The sequence below is a fragment of the Cercospora kikuchii genome (assembly GCF_019650295.1).
Source record: "Cercospora kikuchii DNA, contig_00008, whole genome shotgun sequence".
NCBI lineage: Eukaryota > Fungi > Ascomycota > Dothideomycetes > Mycosphaerellales > Mycosphaerellaceae > Cercospora > Cercospora kikuchii.
Genome location: NW_025408589.1, coordinates 2276149 through 2300783, shown reverse-complemented (window position 1 = coordinate 2300783; position 24635 = coordinate 2276149). Strand labels below are relative to the sequence as shown.

The following is a 24635-nucleotide window of genomic DNA, read 5'->3' as shown; positions in this document are numbered from 1 at the left end:
TTAATGCCTCGCTCGAACTCTTGCAGTTGGAGTTATGAGAGGCACTCGCGGAATGGAACTTGGTCATGCAATGCTTCATGATTCATTCACTACATGCTAAAGTAGTGTCTATATGAGGCCGGCCAAAAAGTGGCATGGCATTCAACGCCTGTTCCTGAGGCCAAGCTGTCATGCCATCTGTTCACGGAGTCCAGCGCTGTTCCGTATTGTTGGCCGTAGTCGCATCAACACCCTGCATACAAGGCGTTGGCATAGAGCGCGTATGTGTCCGCGTTGTTGACGGCCTGCTGAGAGGACAGAGCCCTGGATGCTGAGTATCCATAAGCGTAATCATCGGTGCCCGGAGAGTAGACTTTGGGAGCCTTTTGATAATAAAGTCAGTAAAAGTTACAGGGAGTGGACAGACGATTGTCTCGCGTTTCTATGGCGGTATGCTGCGGCTACACTTACGTGAGTCTTCTCATGAAGCACTGTAGTTGCTCGGTCTTGGCCATGACATCGCTTCGAGATAGCTTGAAGGTCATCGTAGAAGATGTCGCAGTAGGCAATGTAGTTCTGCGAAGGCAAGGTGTATGCGATCACACCAGATTGGCAGGCGCCGTACTCGTCTTCGCACGATGACTGGGTGACGCCGCTGTTGGTGGTGGCGCACTCATCAGCAACAGCCTTGAAGCGGGCGGCCACAGTACGGATCACAGAGCTGGAAGAAGATTTGAAGTATTCTTGCATCTTGTGGCCAGCCTGTGCTGCAGAGGCGGCATTGTTGGCAAGATCGGCGCAATTGGAAAGAGCGGTCTGGAGAGCGGCTCCCCGTTCTCGAGAACAGCCTTGGGTGTCGAGCTCAGTTCGTTTGTGAGCGATCTTGTGAGCAAGGTATGGGATTGCTTTTGCTTTGTCGCCGTCGATGTCCAAGGTAAGGGTGTTGCTCGAAAAGGCCACTGATTCTCCGGAAAGAGTCGTGCTGTTTAAGTCGGCGTAAGGCATGGAGCCAGTTGCGCGAACAGTGTATTGGTCTGTGTTTTCGACATCTGCCAGCTGTCAGTGTCTGGTCGGTCCCATGGGGCCATGTGAACATACCGTAAAGCTCAGCGACATCCACTTCGGTCGAAATAGTCTGACCTGGCTCAATGGGCACGAAGTGGGTGGCTTCCAGATTGGTTGTGGCCATGCGGAGCAGGATGCCATTGAATGCTGCACGGGAGGCTGTTGTATGTCAGTGGTGAAAGTCGAAGTGGATTTGGATGCCACGTTTTACCTGGTCCGTTGACAGTGAACTTGTCCACTGGCGAATCTCCATCCAGGAATGTACCTCTGTAGAACAAATTGTAGCCACGAGCGTCGTTGTTGGTCACAGAGGCCTTAACCTTGCTGTCGCCCAGCGAGGTCAGCACAACAATCAGTGGAGTATCCCGCTTGAGCAGGTCCACTGCTGCGCCACTGGCATAGGCGATCCAAGTCGCCGCGGTAAGGAGTGAGAAATGCATATTGGAAGCGAGGTTTCAACAGCCGGCAATTTGAGAGCGAATGCGTCAACGATTGAAGCTGTAATGTCCAAGTATCAAAGGGTATCGAAGGAGTGACAAACCCTACCAGAGGGGAGAAAATGTATGAAGGAGAGACAGAAGTGAAAAAGCTTCAACCGAAGACGATTGTCGAACTCGCAGAGGCCGTGGTCTTGTGAAGTAAAGTGAAGTATGTAGCAGGCCTTTATAGCCGCAACCTACTAGTCAGACATGGCGATACTCCTGCAGTGTAATGAGGCTTGCCGAGAAGGACTACGGCTAGCTCTGCGGACATCCTACCGCGTCCAGAGCAGTTGCCGCCCGACACGGAAGGCAGAGTCGTCTGAAGCAGATCCAGTCGGGCGTAGATCATGGACTGAGACGGGGTTCCAAGCTCAACATGCGGCGCATGGAGTATCTGGGCGGCTTGGCTCTGTGACAAACAATGCAAGAGCGCAACGGTGATCACATGAACGATAGGACGGCGCGAAGGCGCGGACGACGGGCTAGCGCGTTCGTTGTACTTCGAGTCTGCCTGGTAACGCTGTGGAGGCAGCTGTTCGCGAAATCGGTCTTGCATGATAGATAGTTCTTTGTGTTCCCGCGGACCTGTTGCCTCGTCAAGATGTTCATCTAGTAGAGTGGTAGCAATCGCCAAGTAGCTGCGTGGAGAAGGATTCGCATGCACTACACTGCCGTTTGGACCTCTAACGAATGGTGTATGTGTCCGTGAAAGCATTCGTTCCCTAGGGCACCAATGAGAAGTGAACGACGTTGGAGAAGATGTACCCTCTCGGACAAGCGCTGGTGTTTGAAGCACAGGACGATATCTGAAACATGCAGGGCGCGTAGGGACATCTCCCTTTGAAATGGACATGACTGAGCTTTGGCACCCGACTGCATCTACTCGGGGCTGAAATGCAGGAGAACGAAGTCTTGTTTGACGGAATCCAGAGTGTACGAGCGAGCGATGCCCTCAAATTGATGGAAATGTGGATGGAAAGACGTAGGCGGAGAAGTTCGGCGGATTCAGGTTGAGTGAGCAGCACAGTCTTGGCATGAGAACGAGGCGCAGTTGGCGGCTGAACAGCTCCACTGCACGTCTTCCCGTCGAAACAGGCGTCGCAGCGCGCTTCATCGCGTGCAACAGAAGCCCGCCACCGCGTTACAGTCTGCTTGAGCTCGTTGATATGCTCGGAAGCCTCCCGAACAGCACACTCGCGCCGACCGAGTCGCTGGGCTCCGCGACTGCCCAAACTCGTGCATGTTCGCCTAATGCCATGTGACGACTGACGAGCGTGACTTAGGCGAGGCGCTGCTATCACTCGCGCTGCCATGACAGTGAGGACCTCAACTTGACAACAATGCTGACATCGAAGAACGTCGCCATCTTTGCAGGACTGTCCGCAGCCTGTGCCACGTTTTACTACTTGCAGAGCACGTCTTTCATGAGCACTCCGTCTGCCGATATGGCCAGCCCATCTAGGCAGCAAGCTCACGAGCCAACGGTCGACGACCTGCGCATCTTCCTCTCACATACCTGGCTCCCAGTTCCGACCGTCAAAGTCACAGTTCAGAACACCCACCCCACGGCGACCCTCAGTTTCCTCACCTGGGACACGCCGATCGACAAGTCGTCATTGAACACGGGCGTCCTGCAATTGACCGACGCTGTGTCCGGAGAAGCAATCGAGGGCCCTGGTCTGAAACTCAATCGCTTGTTACCGCCGCCTCGCGACGACGTGGTAGAGTTGGCAGCGCAAGACGTTGTGGAGGCGGAGATCGAGCTCAAGGCACCGTGGATACCAAGCAGCAACAAGTTAGTCAAGGTCCATGCCGAAGGTGCTTGGAGGGCTGTCTGGACAAAGGCGAAAGACGAGGTCACGGATGACGAGCTGAATGCTATGAGTGGACCTGGCGTGTTGCAAGGACCATTCCGGAGTGTCAGAGACGTTGAGCTGGAATTGTCGGAGCGGTGACCATCGGAACAAGATTCAGCAAATCAATGAGTGTGCTGCTTGAGCTCAGGTCTCAATGCGGCGGTTGTTAAGTTAGTGCCTTGAGAACGCAAGGCCGAATGCATGGTTACTACTGAACTTCCTCGATTTTTCCGTCAATCATGGACTCAACAACCTCAACGAGAACTGAGAATCACAGCGCGGCTGATGATCGACTGGTCGCCAGCTACCCATTCCCCTCTGCACCGACATTCAACGTGTACGACATGGCAGCTTTTGCGAGGGGCATCGAGTTGTTGCCGTCGTTGTGCTAAATGGAAAGCTGCAGGCCTCGGAACGTTCTTTTCACGTGAAGGCTGAGCACAACGCAGGTAATATCGTGCCTTGCAGCGACTATAACGCAGAAACTCCCAGAGCGCCCAGCACTTGCTGCTTTACGCCAGGAGCCTTCTCGCCCGTGCTGTATCCATGCTAGAAGACAGGAGCCCAGGCGGCCTCGTGCAGAAGGGAATACAAATCCGTGATGGGTGTCGAGAATGTGCAAAGATGGGTCTCATATTGAAGCTCCACAAGTCAATGCAGTCTTGTGCGACTCTAGCAGTCTTGATAGAAAAGGTACGTCAAGATGCAAACACTGCAGACAGGGCTATGACTCCGTGCTACCACACTACATTGGGCCACCTCGGCTGCCGCGCCTAAGCGTGACGGCGCCAGGAGAGCCCGGGATCGATCTACGCGCTCTCAGCCGCGAGCAGTTCTCTACAAGGCGTAGGGCTCTGTGATGCTGACTCTTACTGCAGCTCAGCCCTGGTCTGCAATGGCGTCTAACTTGGTTCTGGAACGCCACACTCCTGTCAGCAGGAATAGACAAGTACTGTCAATATACTGCACGAATCAGCAAGATGCTGACAGAAGCAGGTAGCCTTGGGCAATCATATCGCCAGCTGCGCCTGTCCGAGAGTCTCGACCTCATGATCACTGGAGACAGCGCTGTGCCACTCAGATTCAAGGCAGTGCACTCACTTGTGTCTGGGCAGGCGGCTGAATGGACGTTGGTGAGGCGCATGAATCCGCGAGCGAGGGGAAGCAGCAGCTGTGGCCAGAATCTGTGCTCCTCCATGCTTACATGCAGGCTGCCGCATGCATTCAAGTACAGCTGCCAAGACAGACAAGGAGCAGCCGGTTTGGGACGTTGGAAAGGATGAATAGGGACAGCACACGTGCGAAATGGTCCTGGTGGAGTAGGGCTGTGAAGAGTGCCCTTGTGCAATCGCCAACGCCCGGGGCGTCCAGGAGAACGAGAACGTTGAGCACGTGGAAGGCTACATCGCGAGCCACGCGAGCCAGAACGGACGCCATTGTCATTACGGTACTGCGCGACTTCATCCTCGAGGAGCGTGGCGCGATGACGGGCGGATGAACAGCACAAGACGGCGTGCCGCAGAAGCGAGATTTGCACCACGCTGTGCGCCACCGGCATCGTAAATGTGAAGCTCGCGGCGAGAATGTGAGGCATACTCAGCCCTTGGCGCAAGAGAACAATGTCGATTGTTTGTGGTATTGTGATGACAGCCTGGTTGATGTATGCTGGCTCCTGAGTAACATGGCACAAGCCAGGATATGCTGTGCTGCCGCGACGGGACCGATGGACAGATAGGCTGTCGTAGATCTGTACGCCCTAGCAACCGGCAGACATGCAGTGCAATGACGAGTCGCTTCTGCGCAGAGGCGAGCGAGCGGAGTGGGAATCAATAGCTGCTGTAGGGCTTGGCGGGTCGGATAGCTTCGCCGAAGTCGTGCCTCTGTCGTGTCGTCTCCTGCCCAAGCGACTCGACCTCCACTCGTCATCACTTTTCAATACTCTCCGCTCCGCACCCGGCGCGGCGCACGACTGCCTTTCCGAGGGCAGCGTTGCAAGTCCGAGACAGAGGCTGACTGGCGCGGCGCTCAGCGGAGGGTCAGCAGCCACCGCCGCCAGCGCGCGGAGCGGTCGTTGTATCCGTCGCCCAGCGGTTGCGAACCTCGCGGCAGCCACAACATGCGCATGTCCCCAGTCGCGCATCTCCCTCGCATGGATGCGGCAGTGCGCGATACCGCTTTGGGCGTGACACCGATCCAAACCGGATTGGCCCTTGACGGCACTCCACTTGTTCACAGACGCTGTGCTCATCGACGTGACAGGTACAGCGAAATTGCCAGGATCCGGATTCCAGCAGCCGACGACCACAAGGCCTCCACCCAAGAAGACGAGCATTGATATCGCGGCATCCCAAGACGCTCGACGCGCTCAGCGTCTGGGTGGCAGCATGCATTCGGCCAGCCCGAATACTGGACACGCTGGTCGAGGCGGTCACGGACAGCAGCTCCTTCACCTAGAATAAAACTGGTTGTTCTTGGCTCTCACTCGCCAAGTCCCACATCATCCACTGGCTTCTTGGCCCCCAGGCTTCGCTGTCTTTGCACCATCGAAACCCTTGCCGCAAACGCTACTCCGCCGTGCCGCACCATGGAGAGCCGTATCTGGGCAACGGCCACTCGAACGACTATCCCAAGTCACTGCACGCATCATCGACTGAACCAGGCGGAGCGCTCGCAATCCCAAGTCAGCGATATCTAAACGCAGCGCTCGACCAGAACTTGCCAAGGGGTCGTCGTGGCTGTGGGCAGGGTTGCATGCGCTTTGGATGCGCATTGAATGAGTCTCCACTCGCTTACCGCGCGCTGTGCTCGCGAGTCCGGGATGCTTGCCCAGGCGGACTTTGGATATCGGAGAATTGTTGACTGCTATTACGGGACTCTGCATGATCTGATGGCCTGCAGCTGAGTCTTGGGTCGCTACGAATGGCGGACAGCACAGATGCTATCGTCAACAAGCCAAGCGCATGGCTGATGGTCGGAACCCACTTCTATTTGCACAACAACGAACAGGTGGGTTGCTGTGGCACGTATATCTACTTCCATCTGCCTCGCCATTGTTATCTTTCGCTATCAGCATCTGCATCAGTCGCTTTCACACATTCGCTCACTTACCACAGTCGCCTACTCAGCGATCACTGTTTAATCTTCAGAAAACCTCAGAAATCTAATCAAGATGCACTTCACCACCATGGCGCTCGCTGCGGCGACTCTTGCTACTACTGCTCTCGCTGCTCCAGCACCAGAGCATCCAATCTGGAGAAACGAGTGGAAGGGCAATGGCTACGGCAAATGGGGCAAGGGCAAGCAGAACGCACCTCAGCCACCTACTCCAACATCGCCACCTACCACTGGCACTGACTGCCCTGCGCCTGCGCCAACCCCATCGTTCTGCCTGAACGACGAGCAGGCCGCTGCTGGTGCCGAGATCTTCCGCCGCCTCATTCAAGACTACTCTGACGAGCTTGCTCTCGAGGCTCTCACCGAGGACTTCATCGACTACTCTTCCGCTGTCAACATCATCCGCAACCGTGGTAACGCTGGTCCTTTCGTCGTCAACGAGATCTCGTTCGCCAGCCGTGCAGCTTTCATGGCCGCCCAAGGAGCACAGCCACTCATCCCATTCGACACCCTCAACACCTACCACGGCTGCGACCACGTTGCTACTCGCTGGCAAACTCTCCGCTCTGCCAATGGTCAGCCCACCGAGTCCAACAACATTGTGAGTAAGCCCGTGATAGTTCTGCTTGATAGATCGCTAACCAATGTCACAGCCTGTCGTCGGTAACGGTATCCTCGTTGTTGTCCCAGACGCCAATAACACCTACGGTTTCCGTGTCAAGGAGCTCTACTCCGAGTTCAACGCCGCTGCATGGCTCGTCAACAACGGTGTCTTCACCCCTTCGGCAGTCACCACCTCCAACTTCCCAGAGGCCACGGCCGGCCCAGCCAAGCGCGACCACGAGTCGCTTGCTCACCTCATGTCCGGTGCTGGCCGCATGATCTAAACGACTTTTGAGATTGTGACGACATGACGGCATGAGTTTTCGCGACAACGAGACATGGTTGTGGTTCATCAAAAATTATATTGCATCACTTGGCGTTTTGAACTTGGGTAGAGCTCCGGCTCGCTTTTAACATTGTTTGTCTATGATCAGCAGGCATGAGCGTTTTCAGCTCGCATTGGCCGCATTTTCCGTACGCAGATAGCATGTGTTATGATAACTTTGACTTCTTCTCCCTCAAGTGCACTTCTTACCTACTTACTTGACTTCCACTTGCATTTGTATCTCACCAATGCGCCCAAATCCCGCGACCCGCAATCTCACCCACGTGTCCATCGGGATCAAGGAAATACACACTGTACCCTCCCCTCGGCCATTCCATCTTCCCATGACATTCTACTCCGTTTTCCTTCAAGTATTTCTCCCATTCTAATGCTTCAGCTTTAGTCTCTACTGCGAGACAATAATGTTGTCGAAGCTTCTCTCCGCCTTCGACTAAAGCTTGCATGGCTTTCTCTTCAGGTCCGTGTTTTGGTACGCAGAGATCTGGTTGCGAGGGAATGGGATATACGTCTTCGTTTGTTTGGCCTAGGGTGAAGAGGAGGATTGTGGTGTTTCCGATGGGATAGACGGACATGCGTTCTTTGAGGATTGCGGGTTCGAGTTCTTCGGCCGTGAGGCCGAGGATAGAGGTGTAGAAGTTGTTGGATTTTTGGATGTCCTGTCGCGAGATCAGTTTCTTGTGTGCTATCGAGGAGTGGATGATTGTATGTTTGGTGCGTTGGGATGATGTGTTTGTTTCTTAGAAAGTGTGCGAGAGATGATGAGAGGAGATGGCTCTTTGCGATTTGTGTTCATGTTCTGCCTGGGCAAGATCGCATGTGGTACGGACCTTGACGTAGAGACACAGTTCGAGTACATGTGAGATCGCTGATGGTGGTGGCATGATGAACAAGATTTGTCAGAGGATGATTCAGACCCTAGTATGAGCTTGGTGTTCTTTTCGTTTATGAATGATTACTCAAGTGGTGATAGAGTGCTTGCTTGATGATTGTAGAGGTTGAGAGAACCTCAGGGCAGTGTTCTTCGGATGTTGTTGCGAAAGCATAATAACACCGAGCCATGAACATCGAACATTCGACGTTGCTGAAGCGGGGTGAACGCATCATCCCGCAAGCATTTGTGTGGTGACAAGCTAGGTTCACGCGCAGAAGACAACCTTGTGCATGCCGTGACCAGCCGTATGCATTTGCATAGGCACTCGGCTTCTTAGGGTTATTCTATCGACACTGCTTGGCGAGCACTGGTGAAGATGGACAGCTGACGCCAAGCCTAGACTGTCTGCTTTACCTTGTGGATGAAATGGCTACGGAGGCAGTTTGTGATCAGAGATGTACGTTGCAGCTACTGGACTTGTTACAATCATGCACAACCCTGCCAGAAAATACCCCGAATCCAAAATCCCTGATGAAGATCAGCGCATTCACGGCCATGTCCTGGCAGTGGAGCGCGAATGAGCAGCAGTTACGAGCAGTGAGCTTGCAAGTGCGTGTTCTGGCATCTGGCCACCAGCTCTCCGATTGCACGTCCTCACCGACTAAGGACCAGCCTCCTTCGGATGCTGCGCGAATCCAGCCTAATGATTCAGCCAAAGAGCGAGGCCAGGGGGCAATATCCGCCGCTGACAAATTGTCCGCTGCGGCGCCTGTTGGGGCGCGGAACGATGACAGTGGTTGATAAGACATGATCTTTGGAGTGGACTGTCAAAGAAGGAGAATGAAGCTTAGCGTCGACTCGAATCCAAGGGTTGCGCTGATATTGATACGTCCGACGTGCCATAGCCCGGCTGTATTGAAAGACTCCAACACTTCGTCATCACAAACAGAATGCGCCCTTGCTACACCTGTCATCCGGCTCCATGCCGTTGAGTGTTGCAAGCGAAGTACAGAGCCATTTACCATCCTTCTTGTGAAATGTCAACACACAAACTCCAGGGCGGATCAGACCAGGGGGTGCGTTGTGCGCTTCATAATTGATATGGCAGTCTGCATGCGTATCGTCGACGTAGTTCACAATGTTCTCCGTGATCCGAATGAAGTACTCCGTGTAGTGGCCCCTGTAAGAGTGGTATCCTTCAATGTATCCGTCGAAGGTGAAGACCTTTTGAGAGCTCCAAAACGGATGTGTTGCCTGAAAGGCTTTGATGTCGTGCGTTTCATAGACTTGTGGGTTGTCGAGAGTGAAAGTGTCCTTGTTCATTGCATCGATCATTCTGTCTACGGCAGTCTTGATTTCCTGGACATCTCGCTCCCAGCGCTGCGTGATTTCGTCGATAGGGTTCGTCATGTTTTCTGCGGAGCGTGTCGTGTTTTGGTAGACAAGAAGCGTGGACGGGCAGCCCTTTGTAGTCTGCGATGCAGGCCTGTTCGGATATCATTTCGAAACTCCCTATCGCCCTGGATCGAAGGTCAGCGCAGGGAACAGTGAACTCTAACTTCCGGGCCGAGATGGTTCGAGAAGCATTGGACCTTGGATGTACTCAGGCATATGGCTAGCACCTCCTAGCGTGACTTGGAGCAGCATGATGTGCATCGCTCGTGAACCGGCAGTCGGCTGATGCTTCGCTGACGAATGGTGACTCGTGCTTTACTGACTGTCGTAGAAGGTTGCTGTGGTGCAAAATGCCAAGATGTATGTCGGCGTCGCCGTGAACGCATCCCGGCTATTATCCAGGCGAGAGATTCTCGGCGGCATTTCTTGCTTGCAGCATTCCGCATAGGTCGACAAGAGGCAAGGCCAGCAGAAATTGTAGCCTCGAAGCCTGGACAGAGGGAAACGCTGCCCTGGACGGTTGTTCCCATTCGGAGTTGTAAGGAGGCAGTGTTTACGTTCTTGCTGGCACTTACATGGTGCTGCTTGTGTGTGCGGAAGTCTGACATGCCCTCAGGCACATGCATTGCCGGTGAACCGATTGACCACGCACTCAGTCCAGCGCGAGCGGCGATCGTGCGGATTGCGTGTCATCGACTGGCGGACAGGCGGCATTGCAGAAGGGCAAGCAAGAGGCGGAATTAGGGCATCGAGCCACACTGCGCCGCATGCATTGTTGTTCAAGGGATGGCACGCAACATATGTGCGGCGCCATGCCTGCAGCACGTGGCGATCGAGCGCGTGACAGCTGTGCGTTGTTGCTGGCGTGATGGCGTGAGAGGTATGGAGACGACGGATCGAGTCGGCGAAACCGGCGCTCTCCGATGACGTTCAGTGTGCCATTCACTTCGTCCTTCGCAGCGCATCACACCACATGCTATCGTGATGTGCCATGCCACACGAATAGTCTGCGGACGGTGCAACCTGCCATGTGCCAGACTCGTAGGAACAGCAAATTCTTCTTCCAGCTAAGTGCCGCATGGTGAGTGGTATATCTTGCATCTCGAGCGCCGCCTGTTTGGAAGCAGCATTACACAACAGCATCAGTATCACCAACAGCACAGCGTCCGTTGGACACAAGGAGCAGATCAATCCCACTACTTCCAATCAGATCTCACAACATAGAGAAGAACGAGCATCATCCGTCAGCCGAATCATGTCCATCGCAACAATCAAAGCTCTTACAGGCATTGGTGCACTTGCATCATTGCCAATGGGTGTAGCATATATCATGACAGCGGACCATTCAGCGTGAGTAAAGTCAATTTTCGTCCTCGACCGCGACTTCATCTAACCTTCAATATAGCCTTTCATGGGGAACCAGTGCTGCTCACCGAATAGAGAATCGATTCAAGGTCTTTGATGATCGCGCCACGGACTCTTTACCCGCAGAGCAACGAAGGCATAGGCACCAGAAGATCCGCGAGGCAATGGCTGCCGACCTGTCGAAGACGAATGTGGCAACATGAGAGCTGGCTGCGGGACGGCGGAGTGTTCGGGCTGCGGCTGTCTCCATCGCACATGAAAGCAGTGAATTGCATTGACAGGCATTGTTAGAGGAGTTCCGGAGGTCCCTATTGTTTTTGAGATACCATTGTACCGTTTTGATGTATTTTGCAGTTGTATTGGAGCAAGAGCTCTTCTGCCTCCACACAGTCACGTCCATTCTCTCCTTCTTCTGCACTCTTTCCATGCTTCAACAGAACGAAGGATAGCACGAAGTCCCTCAGCCAGGCGGTAGAATTCAGATCGACGTCAAACGAAAACGCAGAACATGTTGCAGGTTGGCAGGTGATGTGCCAAAGAAAGAGTAGAGTTCGGACGGAGCCTCGACAGAAGGTGCGGGATGAGGCTCTGCTCTACCGAGGCACTAGCAGGGATTCCCGAAAGCTTGATCGTGTACTCGACAAGTGTTCGAGGGTGTCTGCCCGCTGCGAGTGGGAGGTGAACGATTTCTTGTGCCTTGCATATGCACATTCTCTTTTACCCACTGCACAATTCGTCCTTCGCTTGTGACAGCTGTTCCATATCGGCGTGTCGACATGATCGCTTAGGCAGTCCTCGCTCTATTCCGCTGCCATCGATCGACCATCAATGTCCACTTGTCGTCTGTGATCCGACCAACATTCCGCAACGATGCTCCTCTTTTCCACACTTGCACTGCTCAGCTTGTTCGCTGTTGCATTTGCGCAAGACTACTACAAGGTTAGCTGCCTTGCAAGCAAAGTCGCAATTCTACGCTCACACTTTGGCAGATCCTGGGACTCGATAAATCCGCCGATGAACGCGATCTGAAAAAGGCATACCGCCGCCTCTCGAAGAAATACCACCCCGATAAGAACCCCGAAGATGAGACAGCGGCCAAGAAATTTGTCGAAGTCAGCGAAGCCTACGAGACGCTTGCCGATAAGGAATTGCGCCAGATCTACGACAGACATGGAGCAGAAGGCGTGAAACAGCACAAAGAGCGCGGCCAAGGTGGGCGAGGAGGTGGCAGAAGCCCGTTCGATATCTTCAATCAATTCTTTGGCGGCGGTGGTCACTTCGGACATGGCCGACGACAAGGTCCCGACATGGAGGTGCGCATACAAGTCAGCCTGAAGGACTTCTACACGGGTGCCGAACACGAATTCAAGATTGAGAAGCAAGTCATTTGTCCCAAGTGTGAAGGCACAGGGAGCGAAGATGGACACAAGGATACTTGTCACAAGTGCTCGGGACATGGAATGGTGATTCAGAAACAAATGCTCGCGCCTGGGATTTTCCAACAGATGCAGATGCAGTGCGACATTTGTGGCGGGAAAGGCGAGATTATCAAGCACAAGTGCAAGACCTGTGGTGGCTCGAAAGTGGTCAGAAGTGAGGAGGCCTACGACTTGACTGTGGAAAAGGGCATGCCGAGAAATGGCCGAGTACAGTATGAGAATGAGGGTGATGAAAGTCCTGACTGGGAAGCCGGAAGCCTGATTGTGCAGGTTGGAGAGAGTGATCCAAGACTCGCAAACGAGGAAAAGGATCGCACAGATGGTACATTCTTCCGACGAAAGGGCGAGAATCTGTTTTGGCGAGAGATCCTGTCGTTACGAGAGGCGTGGATGGGAGACTGGACGCGCAACCTCACACATCTGGACGGGCACGTGGTGCAACTATCCCGGAAACGAGGCGAAGTCGTTCAGCCGGGGCACGTCGAGATTGTCCAAGGCGAAGGCATGCCCATCTGGCAAGACGAGAATGGAGGACACGGCGCATTGCACGTGGAATATGTTGTAGTACTACCTGATCAAATGGAGAGCGGCATGGAGAAGGACTTTTGGAGTACATGGGAGAAGTGGAGGAAGAAGATAGGCGTGGATTTGCACAAGGACTCTGGGAGACCTGCGGTGCCACACGATGAATTGTGATATGAATTGTAGTTGCAGTATTTTTAGCGACACGTTGTAGAGCATAGAGTGCCTCTGGAATATGATACTGATTGAATATGGCCATCTCCCAACGGCGCGCCTCGAGATAAGGATGGAGGAAGAGCTACTGCCGGAGAGCAGAATGGAAGCCATAATCAAAATTGCGTAGCTCTCCTGTGGACTCGAATACTTCCTCCCTCTTCGTATCTCTGATTTCTGAAGCATACTCAAGGCCACTATGTCTCGCGAAGCGAATCACGCGCGTACAAGGGTTGCGAGGAGAGAGCATATCTTGCTGTTGTTGCGAGTTTCCATTTTGCTGTCCACAGCGAGGACGAGCTCAGCTAGAGCTTCTCACCATCTTTGGACCAATCCGGAAGCAGAATCCTCCTTCCGATTATCTTGCCGTCGTCAAGGTCTTGAAGCGTTTGGGGCATGTTGTCGATGGAATCGGTGCTGGTCTCAGGCTTCAGAACGCCTGCTTTGAGCAGTTGCAGCACCTCGGTCAACCCGTTCATGTCTCCGCAGAACGAGCCTTTGATTGTCAAGCAGTTTTGTGTTACAAGATATGGAACGACGGGGACTGTTTGGCTCAGCAGTCCTACCATGACGATGAGACCGATCGGGCGGATGATTTGTTGTGCGAGGCTTATGGTCTCTTCGTGTCCGACGAAGTCGATGACAGTGTCGATTACGATGCCCTTCTCGGCCAATAGCTCTGGGATGGGTTTCGATTGAGTCTCAGCCGTGCAATATGCATCTTCGGGTTTGAGTCCCATGCGGATGGCGATGTCGAGTGCCTCTTGTCGTTTGTCGAAAGCTATGATCCGCTTGACGCCGAGGTGGAGGGCGGTCTGTAGGCCATTGAGACCGAGACCACCTAGTCCAGTGATGGCAATGGTTTGATCGGGTTTCACATCAGCTGTGTACTTGACAGCATGATACGCTGTTAGCAACGCGTCTGCAGCGATACACGCATGCTCGGCCGGTACTCCTTCTGGCACCTTTGCGCAAGCGTCTGCCCGAACGGCTAGATACTCCTGCATGAAACCATCGTATCCAAGGCCATACCCTCCCTTTTCAGAAGTCATGCAGATACGCTGATAGCCCGACTGGCACGGTAGGCATTTGCCGCAACCGGGAACCGGATGTATCGCTACCATGTCTCCGACTTCAAATGCGGACTTGTCGACTTCGGATCCTATCTCGATGACTTCGCCTGCTCCTTCGTGACCGAGAGTCCACTCTTTCAGACATTGCGCCGGGGCCTCTGGTAAGTCTCTGATGAGACAGTCACTGTGGCATACCCCCATGGCTTTGATTTTGACGAGGAGGCCATTGGGTTCGACCTTTGGAAGCGGAATCTTTTCTTTGTGGAGCACCCTGTCTGCTCCTGGCGTGCACTTCCAGGCCCAGATGGAATCTGGTAGTGATGCCATTTTCAATATTGCGAAATGTTCGAGCTAGCAGAAGTTCGAAACTGTTCTGCGATTTTATTAAAGGTCAAGTACAAGCAGATTTGTGAGACTCGGTGATGTTGTAAAATGTGGTGATGAGGTGAGATTCGGTGATGAGGTAGATTTCTCGCCGCCGAGCGATTGACAGGTAATGTTCGCGTCGAATCTCCGCTGTTGATGGTGAAGCTACCGAGGCTGCAGTGTCAAGAGCTCTCAAGCTAAGCTCCGCCACGACATTCTTCCTTCGTATATAGACGATCCGATCCCACGCAGCGACTTTTTTGATCCATTTAGGGCTGAACCTCGCGGCTCCTGCTGATCCAGCGTCGTCTGGTCGACCCCAAGTCGAACTCACCTGGTAGGTATTCTTCAGTTCATGTATTTCCGGCGCCAAAAGCGAGCGCACAGCGTTGCTGGCGACCTCTCCAGACACTACGGCTGATATCTTGATGGAGAAGAACCGTATCACACCGGACCCACGAGTGGGCATTAATCGCCGTGCTATTCGAAACCTTCTGTAGATTCGCGACCGTGAAGAGATGTCCTACTTGCTCGCTGTCAACAGTCCACGGATTTGACCTACACGCATACACGATGTGTCATCGTTGAACAAGCCGTCTGCAATGTTCGAGGCTGTGCATCTACTGGTTGCGCCCATAGCACTGAGCAGCTCCCTGCTAGTCGCAAGGATGCGGAAGGTGGTCGTGAAAATATGCCTGAGTAAGCGCTGCTACATCATGTACGGGACGTTCATTGAAAAGGGCATGTCTCTTGGAACAGGAAGGGACCTCAGACCTTGATGTCCTGCTGTTTCGCCTCGGTATCTTTTTGAGTTTCGAGAGTCGCGCGTCGCGCTACAGGAATCACAGCGTCACAGCGTCACCGTGGCGTGGAGTTGGCCAGACGGTTTTGTAGTGCTTGATCCCGCCGAATGTAAGTCTCAGTTCTCCCTCAATCCTACAACGATAGCGATGATGTTTGGCTTTTCAGCGATCGTGCTGCTGCTTGTCAGCACTGCCGTCTCTGTCGCCACCCCTCTGGAGAGCCGCGATGCTGGGGGGGACATCTTGATCAATGATCTCTTGAGGCTAGATGCTGCGATCAGAACCATTACCTATGCTGCTGGAAACTACACTGGAGGAGTGGCGCAATATCAGCCCATCCGAGAATCGTTCTCCGAAGTCAACCGCACAAACCGCATTGCGTATTTCCGGGCCATGACAATCAAGCCACGTGAGTATTCAGATCCCCTTTCGTTGCAGAGTAAAGCGGGCCATGCATCACCAGTCTGGAGTCGGCCAGCCTCCTTGCTGCAGTTGCAGCAGTCGCTCAAGCTGATCCATGGTTGATTGAATGCCTGCAAAAGCATGACGAGTCATGCCTGTTCAGAATAGCTGCGCTAATCTCAGGAGCAGAGAATGTTGCAGATAGCAACCGCATCGTCGCCGTCGTCGCGAATCCAATCGCACCAGATATCACGCAGGCTGTGGATGCTCTGATCGCGAAGAAGGCCTTGATCGAGGAAGCTGGTCTTTCAAAGGAAACTGCTGCGGGCCTGAACTTGATCTCGTACGACCACGATACTCTGAGTCTGGCAGTGGGAGCCAAACTGAGCCCAGTCACGGTGCCTGCGGCTGCCGTGCCAGTGCTACAAATTGACCTGGACTGGAGGCGAGGAGTGGTGGCGTTTGGTGGTCTGCCGTTAGCACCTTTGACTATGTAGAAGTAGTGGGGTAATAAAACTGGGCAGACACCCGGACAAAGGCTTTTCGACTGCCGAGTGCCCAAATGGAGCAGGTGCTCTGATCGTAGACTCCGTAGAGTGGCAAGCGACATGAAGAACGCGGCATATTGGTGCAGAGAAAGACCAACCACGCCGATCCTGCCCTGCCTCAGCGTTTCCTTGGCGTATCAAACAACACACTTTGTTCCTCTTGTGCTCTCCTCCTCAAACGATCGTATTCTCTGATCAAAGACATGTCATCAGCTAGCAAAGTGTGCATCTCGTGCATACTGCATGCCATCACGAGGAAGAATCTCAAAGTGTCGTCAGTACTGACCCGTGGACCGTTTTCCCCCAGTGGCACCGTGGAGCGACCACGGGGACCACAAACAAGCCCACAGATCTGACTTCATCCTCGAGATCCACTTCTTCGCGAAGGAAAACTTCTGGCCCATCGCCGCATCGATTCTTCTTAGCGAATCTCTGGCTTGCCTGTCCAAATGGTTGGGAACACGCGCGTGGCGCGTCAGCGTGCGGCTCAATCGTGCTGGCGTGCTGCTACACCGCTCACAGCTAGCTTCATGCATGTGAAAGCAGCAGCAACTCTCAACCACGTTGCGCATCTGAGATCCTAAGCGGTAGTAGGTCTGGCGCCAACCAACAGCACAGATACCATCATCGTGGCGTACGTGGCCGGCGTGCAGGAGCAGAGAGATCAAAGAATGGCACGAAGAGCTCTTCTTTGTCCACGTCCAATACCCACCAAGTCCACTCAATCCACCCCATCCCTTGGGACCGCTTTTCAGACATCATTGCTTATGGGTCGACGATAGACCTGGACCGACGTGCTCGCTGCAATCTCTTATACCCCATTTCCCTGCCCCGTATCTTTCCTCCGCGGTCGTTGCGATATCGACTAACCCACCTTGTCTTCTTCCCTTTTCTACTGAACGATCATCTTCCACAATGGCCCCAATAGCACTGACCCCACCAAACGAGAGAGCAGAGATGGGTAACGGCGACCAGAACATCGATGTCTCCAACATGGGAACAACGAGGAAGATCATATGCTTTTCTGGTGAGCAGCACTTATGGAGTCTCGTTACAACCCATTGCTGATTAGGTGGGTAGACTTCGATGGCACAATATTCATGCAGGACACTGGACACATCCTCTTCAATGCTTTCGGATGCGGCTTCGAGCGGCGGGCGGAGCTGGAGGAGCAGATCAAGAGCGGCGAACGCAGCTTCAGAGATGTCTCGGAAGAGATGTGGGGCTCGCTCGATGTCCCTTTCGAGGATGGTTTCAAGGCTCTGGAAGAAGGCCTCGTGGTTGACTCTGGCTTTAAGCAGTTCCATGAGTTCTGCAGGAACAATCGCATTCCTTTCAATGTCATCTCCGCTGGCCTGAAACCCGTGCTACGCAGAGTCCTCGACCACTTTCTTGGGGAGGAACAGAGCAGTGGCATCGATATCGTTGCAAACGAAGCGGAGATTGATGCGGAAGGTCACAGCTGGAAGCCGGTGTGGCGCCACGAAACCGCTCTCGGCCACGACAAGGCTCTTTCGATTGATGAGTACAAGTCAAGGGCCAAGCTCGAAAGCGAAGATGGCACAATACCACTTGTAAGTGATCAGAGTATGCTGCGGGTTGTTGTATACTCACTGTCCTGAACAGATCGTTTTCATCGGCGATGGCATATCCGACCTTGCCGCTGCAGGTCAATCTGACGTTCTCTTCGCCCGCAGAGGCCTTGCGCTTGAGAAGCATTGCATTGACAATAAGATCGAGCACATCCCCTACGACAGCTTCGCAGACATCCAACGAGAAGTGAGCAGGATCGCCAAGCTCGACGAAGCCAAGACCAAGGGAGAAGGCCTGCCAGTCAAATTCAACCCAAGGGCAAACATGTGGAGGAAGATCAGCTCGAGGAATGCTGTGCCTACGTTCAAAGCCATGACACCAAGTGTTGAAGATCGGGCATTCCTTTGGCCTGAGACATTCACTGAGCAGAAGAACGGAACGAAGCCTGTAGCCGTGGCCACGATTGCTTGATTTGGCGTTCTTCCTAATTACCAATAGAACGATAAACAGGAGTTTCAAGTTGGTATCACTCACTATCTTTTATGCGTTCTGTCCTATCCTGCAGATCGCGAGGATCAAGCAAAGCCGGTGTAGGGAGATCGAGTCGAAGGTCTGATAGAATGAGGTACATATTAGGGAGGTTCACGGCAGTCCTGTGTGATTCCTGCTCTGGAACTCAACCATCAACGAGGACACTGTCCGTTGCATGCACCAGTGCAGTTGAATCCAATCGTGTTCTCCACTGCCTCACAGAGGTAGGAGTAAGATGGGATGTCCTGGTCCAGCGCCCACAACTCGTTGTCAAAGAGATTGATGTTCGAGCATGGAGCTTCTGCCGAGCACTGCAATGTTGCAACGCGGTCGCCTTTGAGTGTGCCTCTCGCATTGCCCCAATGCATGTCCGAAACCTACGTGAGTGTTAGCAGTAATCAGTGCTGGAGGCGTGGGTGAAATGCTTGCCTTGAAGTCAGAAGTATTGCAGTCTCCTCTCTGCCCGTTGTAGGAAGTGCATTGTGAGATCGCCCAGGCGAGATTGACGTCGTTCAGCTCAAAATTGGTGAACGTGATGTTTTTCGCCCAGCCGAGCCCACCGCCGCCTCCGTTCGGCGGGAAGCCCTTGTTCTTGCCTGTCCATGTCTTCACTCGACCTCCATAGCCAGTATTGAAACATTTGATATTGTGGGCAGTGATGTTTTCGATGACTTCAATTTGGCCAGGATATTGTCCAATACTTCCCATCGCCAGAGATTGCCCATTGTAGAAGGTGCAGTCTTCGATGTAGATGTTCGTGCTGTTCTGCTTCATGCTGATACTGTCGTCTCCGTTGTCGACTGTCCATCGTAAGAAAGTGATGTTGTTAGCGTATACTGTGTCTACGCCGTCCGTATTGACGTTGGCGCGGAAGTCTCTCGTATCACTGGTCGCGTTGATGAAGATGTCTTGTAGAAGCATTTTCTCCGAGCGAGCGACAGTCATAGTCCACATTTGAGGCTTGATGAAGCGAAGACCCTCGATCACAGCGTTCTTTGTGTTCGTAATCAAAAGAGAATGTGGTCGACCATGGCGATTAGAGACTCCCTGGTTGAAGTCATACCAGGCTTGGCCGTTGCCATCGATAGTTCCGTAACCATTTCCAAAGAAGTGCAGGTTCTCGCCACCCAGATGCCAGGCAGATGTCTGGTTCTGGAAGCCGATAGGCATCGAGTTCGCCAGCCAGTACGGGATGTTGGTGTCCCAGAGCATGGTCCCGCGGAGCTCGATAGTGACGTCCTTCAGGCCTGTCGTATTCATGATGGAACCGATGTAGTAAGTGGTGTTGTCAAAGATGATATGACCATCTTCTTTGCAGTCCTTGAAAGCTTGGAGGATCGCTGGAGCATCGTCGCCTTTGGGATCGCCACCTGCTGGCACGTTGCACGTCTTGCTTCTCTGTGGCCACGGCTCATTGTGCGAGTACGGCGGTCCTTCTTGTATCTCAGAAGGGAACCAGCAACCATTCAGGCCAAGACATTCACAGACATATGGATCGTATCTGTCGGAGTTGCATTTGTTGTCGCTGTCGGCGACGAAAGCAATCTCGGTCTCGATGGACCTGATTGCTGTCGTATGAGGCTTGTCCAGAGCCTCAGGAGAAGTGAACTATTCGCCAGTCAGTTCATGTCGTTGGCCACAACAGACGAGAGACAGGCCTGGGGAGACAATGGGGCCTGAGACCAAGCCAGAAGTCTGGCGAAAAGGCCGCGCATGTCGACACCAAACGAGCGTGTGAGTGGCCGAGCACTGTGATGAGGCTCGAGAAAGAGTCGAAACGTGAAGCAGGCGACGTCGATTGCGGCGCGAAACGTTCAAGACCTGATGAAAGCGAGATTCATTGAAGGTGTTTCCATGGTTCTTCCCGGCTCAGCCAGCCCCGCTCTGCACAAGGCAAAGAGGCTGCTGATCGTCACTGCACATTCACCACATTTCGAGGTCATCTGCTTCAGTTCAGGGGTGGAGCGTCTGCATGAACGCATCCTCTGCATTGGCGCCGCGTCGGCAGAAAGAGCCGACACATGTGATTGCGGCGAAGGGAATTGCAGTGTCGTGTGGGACGACTTCTTCTGGTCTCACCAAACGAGCAGACTTGGAACTGTAGACTTCCCACAAGCATCCGGCTCCAATTCGACCTACGTTCCATTCGAAAGACGAGTAGGCTGGTGTTCAGTCATCAAAAGTCTTGTGCCGTCGCAGGACGAGGTTTGCAGGGCACTGTGCCCCGAGACCTCGTGACACGATGAACTGCGGTGTCTCCACACGACTGTTCGCCATCTTCATCAATGTCCGTCAGCAGTATTCAGATGCAACCAAAATGGCCATGCCTCCTGGAGCGGCGTCCTGACCTGATACTCGAAGGCATGCCAGATGAGGTACAGAATTCCAGAAATACCATCGGCTACACAGACATCATTACTGCAGAGCTAGACCTTAGAACTGCTGAGAAGAAGTTACATTAGCTATTCTGTCTGTTTCCTCTGCTGCTGCAACATTCACCAAGCAACCTTCCGGGTATCTCACTCCTGCGCATCCAACTCCGAGCACCGAGCATCTACAGAAAAGTATCTCTGCGCAAGCCACCTCCTCAACCTTCGACCGCTTTCAACTTCGTATCCAAGTCCCTTTAGAATCATCTTCGCCCTATAAGCCAGCGAGCTTGTTGCTTAGAACGTCGCCAGTACAGCCACTCCAATAGCGCCCACTGCAATCACCGGAACCTGGATTGAGGAAGCACCTCCAGTATATCTTTGCTGCTGAGAAGGAGTAGTCTCACTTGCTTGGTCGTTCGGACTCGATTTCGTTCCAGTGCCAGTCGCGGTATTAGAAGTCTCATTTTGTCTCGCTCCTGGGGCGATGGGATAGGCGGAATTCCTCCTCTGCATGTCGATATTCGGACAACAGTTTGCCAGGACGCTGAGGGTAATACAAGTGAGGATTGTGAGGCGCATTGTTCTTTTCAGTCGGCTTGTCCGACACTGGTCGCTTGGAAGTTTCGGTGCGTGTGGGTATTGATGTGGAATCCAGCTATTGCGAAAAGTGTCAAAGACTGAATGTGGGGTGGGAGAATGGGACGTCGATGGGACAGGAGAGTCGTGTCGTATCATATGTTTGACTCCCGAAATCAATCGTCCCGTTTGCGAGCTAAGCAGCCCGTCTGACTTTTCAATTCTACCTATCCAAATTTCATTCTGATTGTGCTTGAACTGCGGAGATGAATTTGACAGTCGCGAAACAACGAGAGTTCAACTCTATGCTCCATCACTTGCTTACATAGAGTTGCAACACGATGCCCAATCCGGTGAAAGTTGCGTTTCAGCTTGCTTCAGGCGGAGCTTGTTCTTCCCAGCACAAAGCAACCAAGAAGAATGTCGATAGAAGGGACTGTCACGGAAGACTTGGCAACCAATCTCAGCATCTGATAGACTTCAACGTAGCAATCCTTTGTCAATCTCCATCTAGAGCCTAGCTTTCAAGCCAAGCTCTTTGATGAAGATGTCAGCCGCCTTCTCGCCGATCATGAGAGCCGTGTTGTTCGTGTTGGCACCAACGTTCTCCGGTGGCACCGACAAGTCCGCAAGTTTCAAGCCCTTGATGCCGTAGACGTTCAAAGTGTTATCAACAACGCCACCTTGCTCTCTCGGCGCCTAGATGCGAGTTAGTAAGTGTTTCGTCATGAGCCGAGACCTGCTCCTACCATCTTGCAAGTGCCAAGGCTGTGCCATGTCGTGGCGACAGTCTCCCTGACTTTCCTGGAGCGATGAGTTAGCTAAAGATGGTAGCAGAGCCGGAAAGCGTCACTCACTGCTCGATGATCTTGTCGTCCTCCTTGGTATACTGAATCTTGGGTGCATTGGCTGGTACAGGGCCGTCGGCGAATTCCACAATTGCAGCTTTCGAGTGCCTTGGAAAAGCGGGATGCGAGCCAGCTTCTTCACCTCGGTAGAGACTACACATGCCACTGTCAGCGCAGATGTCGCCAGAGTGCATTAGAGCACCACCTACCTCATCCGTCGAGTCATCTCGCGTTGTAGTTTGTACGACCAGATATGCTTCTGCACATCCACATCATCGGCATCCTTCAGATATCCGACATCGAAATCAATGGGATCCGAAATCTCTGGTCCAGTAATATGAATTGATCCTCTCGAGTAAGGATAGGCGGTCCAGCATGCCATCGAGACATATTCTGCATCGTCAGGCAGAGTTGTGTAGTCTCCAAAGAAACTATTGTACAGTGCAATGATCATTAGTGGACGGTCTGGGGCGTTGCGAAAGTCCCGATCCCAAGCTCTTCGAAACGCTGGGGAGAGGTCCTTCAAATCGGCTTCGGTAGGCCTGAACTTGCCACTGGCGTCCATGGAGTTCCAGCCGAGCAGTTCATCATTCTTGCGAATCGCTTCATGAACGTCGAAGCGACCATCGTTGAAGCTTGTAGACGGTCAGTGACGAAATTTGAGTGATGTTCAACTGCACTATACCTACCCATTGATGGCCTCACGCGGACTCAGATCGGTACGGTATGCCCACAATGATAGATGGTGATCTTGATACTGATCGCCGACGCCTCGCAGAGGCTGGATTAGTTGCACTCCAGCTCTCCTCAAGACATCGGGATTCCCAACGCCTGAGCGTTCGAGGATCAGTGGTGTAGCATTGGCACCAGCCGACACGCAAACCATCTTGGAGGCACGAATTTTTCGTTTCGTGTCATCGGTGCTGAATTTTGGATTGGGCTGGTACTCCACACCGCACGCTCGTCCACCTTCAATGAGTACTCTCACGACCTGGCTCCCAGTCAGCGCCTGTCACTGTGTAACGAAAAGCTCACGAACATGAGTCTCTGTCAGGACGTGCAGGTTGGGGTACCCGCCACTCTGAAGCTTTGGATGCAAGAACCTGTGCGCTGCGTCCTGGCGGCGTCCATCTGGTCCAACATATCTCAACCAGCGCTCGACTCCGTCGTTGGCATCCAAGTTCTGCAGATCCTTGAGCTCACGATATCCAAGTTTGGCTGCGGCTTCGATAAAGTCGTTCTCTGCCCTCTTTGCAGTGAATGTGCCTTTAGAGATGTTGATCGGACCATCATATCCGTGGTGCTCACGCTCACCGCGGCCATGATATGTCTCGAACTTTCTGAGATACGGGAAGAGATCATTTGCGGACCAACCCGGCATGTTCCATGAGTCAAAATCACTGCGCTGCGCGCGCGTGTATACCATCCAATTGATACTCGATCTGGCGAGAAGAGTCAATGAGATAGCTATGCGGAACAGTATAGATCTGGTTACGTACCCGCCTCCGAGAGTGCCCCCAGACGGAACGACAGGCGCGCGATTACCCAGCTGGGGCGCGAAGTTGCCCTTTGAGGCGTTCAGCTGAACCAACTACTCTTCGAGGAGTTGAGGAATTCCATACCTGCCAGAAAAGAGCCGTCTTGCTGCCCTCCTTCAAGTTCTGCGGGAATAGAGCCGGATACACTACTTCAGGAATGTTGTGATTGTTCATGCCCTGCTCAATGACCAGAATGGAGAGCTCTGGGTCAGCCTTCGCGAGTCGGGAAGCAATGACACATCCTGCAGTGCCTCCTGGATGTCCAAGAGATTAGTAGGCGTCAGTGGTGGATATTGACTGACGAAACACTTGCCTCCGGCTACAATCACATCCACCTGGCGGATCTCCTCGGGGAGTTTGGTATAGATGCCCATATCGTCCTTGCTTGCTCTCTTTGTTGAGCAAAAGGTTCCAACGACAAAAAAGAACACATTTGAACGCAGATCCGGACATATATATGCCGCACGGGAATACGGAGTAAGATGGCGGAGAACCTGGCAAACGCCTCCGGTAGGCGGGTTTGGGAAATGCGTATCACACAGATGTATACCTTGAGGCGTCCAGCATTGAAGTGCACACATATCCCGGTCATTTGACCAAGCATGACAAGCTGCCGCGTGTTGTCGTCCAGGTAGCTTCGACAAGCCCTCGATTCTCGAAGTCGATATGGCTTGAACATGTAAATCATTCCGTGCTGGAATTGTGCAGCTTTGGTCCATGACTTGGAAAGGTGATACGGTAAATTTGACTTACTGTGCGACACCTGACAGTGACTGAGCACGGGGTTATCGCTCT

The 24635-nt window shown here is 53.1% G+C and overlaps 11 protein-coding genes across 12 annotated transcripts; 5 read left to right on the top strand and 6 right to left on the bottom strand.

Moving 5' to 3' along the window:
- Positions 1-224: 224 nt before the first annotated feature.
- Positions 225-1484, bottom strand: CKM354_001208200 (uncharacterized protein; the record flags this gene model as incomplete). Its single annotated transcript, XM_044807594.1, has 4 exons — positions 225-362; positions 451-1028; positions 1078-1203; positions 1256-1484. 4 exons carry the CDS (start codon positions 1482-1484, stop codon positions 225-227), a joined length of 1071 nt encoding a protein of 356 aa, XP_044663529.1.
- Positions 1485-2866: 1382 nt separating this feature from the next.
- CKM354_001208100 (uncharacterized protein) lies at positions 2867-3481 on the top strand (the record flags this gene model as incomplete). The annotated part of the gene is made up of 1 exon (XM_044807593.1): positions 2867-3481. The coding sequence occupies one exon, from the start codon at positions 2867-2869 to the stop codon at positions 3479-3481; it is 615 nt and encodes a 204-aa protein (XP_044663528.1).
- Positions 3482-6551: 3070 nt separating this feature from the next.
- CKM354_001208000 (uncharacterized protein) lies at positions 6552-7383 on the top strand (the record flags this gene model as incomplete). Its single annotated transcript, XM_044807592.1, has 2 exons — positions 6552-7097; positions 7150-7383. The coding sequence occupies 2 exons, from the start codon at positions 6552-6554 to the stop codon at positions 7381-7383; spliced, it is 780 nt and encodes a 259-aa protein (XP_044663527.1).
- A 283-nt stretch (positions 7384-7666) lies between these two features.
- On the bottom strand, positions 7667-8326 carry CKM354_001207900 (uncharacterized protein; the record flags this gene model as incomplete). The annotated part of the gene is made up of 2 exons (XM_044807591.1): positions 7667-8101; positions 8273-8326. The coding sequence occupies 2 exons, from the start codon at positions 8324-8326 to the stop codon at positions 7667-7669; spliced, it is 489 nt and encodes a 162-aa protein (XP_044663526.1).
- Positions 8327-9255: 929 nt separating this feature from the next.
- CKM354_001207800 (uncharacterized protein) lies at positions 9256-9726 on the bottom strand (the record flags this gene model as incomplete). Its single annotated transcript, XM_044807590.1, has 1 exon — positions 9256-9726. The coding sequence occupies one exon, from the start codon at positions 9724-9726 to the stop codon at positions 9256-9258; it is 471 nt and encodes a 156-aa protein (XP_044663525.1).
- Positions 9727-11946: 2220 nt separating this feature from the next.
- Positions 11947-13211, top strand: CKM354_001207700 (uncharacterized protein; the record flags this gene model as incomplete). Its single annotated transcript, XM_044807589.1, has 2 exons — positions 11947-12015; positions 12066-13211. 2 exons carry the CDS (start codon positions 11947-11949, stop codon positions 13209-13211), a joined length of 1215 nt encoding a protein of 404 aa, XP_044663524.1.
- Positions 13212-13555: 344 nt separating this feature from the next.
- CKM354_001207600 (uncharacterized protein) lies at positions 13556-14650 on the bottom strand (the record flags this gene model as incomplete). Its single annotated transcript, XM_044807588.1, has 1 exon — positions 13556-14650. One exon carries the CDS (start codon positions 14648-14650, stop codon positions 13556-13558), a length of 1095 nt encoding a protein of 364 aa, XP_044663523.1.
- A 992-nt stretch (positions 14651-15642) lies between these two features.
- CKM354_001207500 (uncharacterized protein) lies at positions 15643-16391 on the top strand (the record flags this gene model as incomplete). Its single annotated transcript, XM_044807587.1, has 2 exons — positions 15643-15901; positions 16078-16391. 2 exons carry the CDS (start codon positions 15643-15645, stop codon positions 16389-16391), a joined length of 573 nt encoding a protein of 190 aa, XP_044663522.1.
- A 966-nt stretch (positions 16392-17357) lies between these two features.
- CKM354_001207400 (uncharacterized protein) lies at positions 17358-18446 on the top strand (the record flags this gene model as incomplete). Its single annotated transcript, XM_044807586.1, has 3 exons — positions 17358-17469; positions 17523-18016; positions 18069-18446. 3 exons carry the CDS (start codon positions 17358-17360, stop codon positions 18444-18446), a joined length of 984 nt encoding a protein of 327 aa, XP_044663521.1.
- A 212-nt stretch (positions 18447-18658) lies between these two features.
- CKM354_001207300 (uncharacterized protein) lies at positions 18659-20221 on the bottom strand (the record flags this gene model as incomplete). The annotated part of the gene is made up of 3 exons (XM_044807585.1): positions 18659-18883; positions 18936-20114; positions 20165-20221. 3 exons carry the CDS (start codon positions 20219-20221, stop codon positions 18659-18661), a joined length of 1461 nt encoding a protein of 486 aa, XP_044663520.1.
- A 1743-nt stretch (positions 20222-21964) lies between these two features.
- CKM354_001207200 (uncharacterized protein) lies at positions 21965-24214 on the bottom strand (the record flags this gene model as incomplete). Of its 2 annotated transcripts, none has more annotated exons than XM_044807584.1 (9): positions 21965-22153; positions 22204-22258; positions 22312-22455; positions 22512-22937; positions 22992-23293; positions 23342-23744; positions 23802-23869; positions 23925-24094; positions 24139-24214. In XM_044807584.1, the coding sequence occupies 9 exons, from the start codon at positions 24212-24214 to the stop codon at positions 21965-21967; spliced, it is 1833 nt and encodes a 610-aa protein (XP_044663519.1). The 2 variants fall into 2 exon arrangements, with proteins under 2 accessions (XP_044663519.1, XP_044663518.1); XM_044807583.1 differs by having other exon boundaries at positions 24154-24214.
- Between the last annotated feature and the right edge of the window lie 421 nt (positions 24215-24635).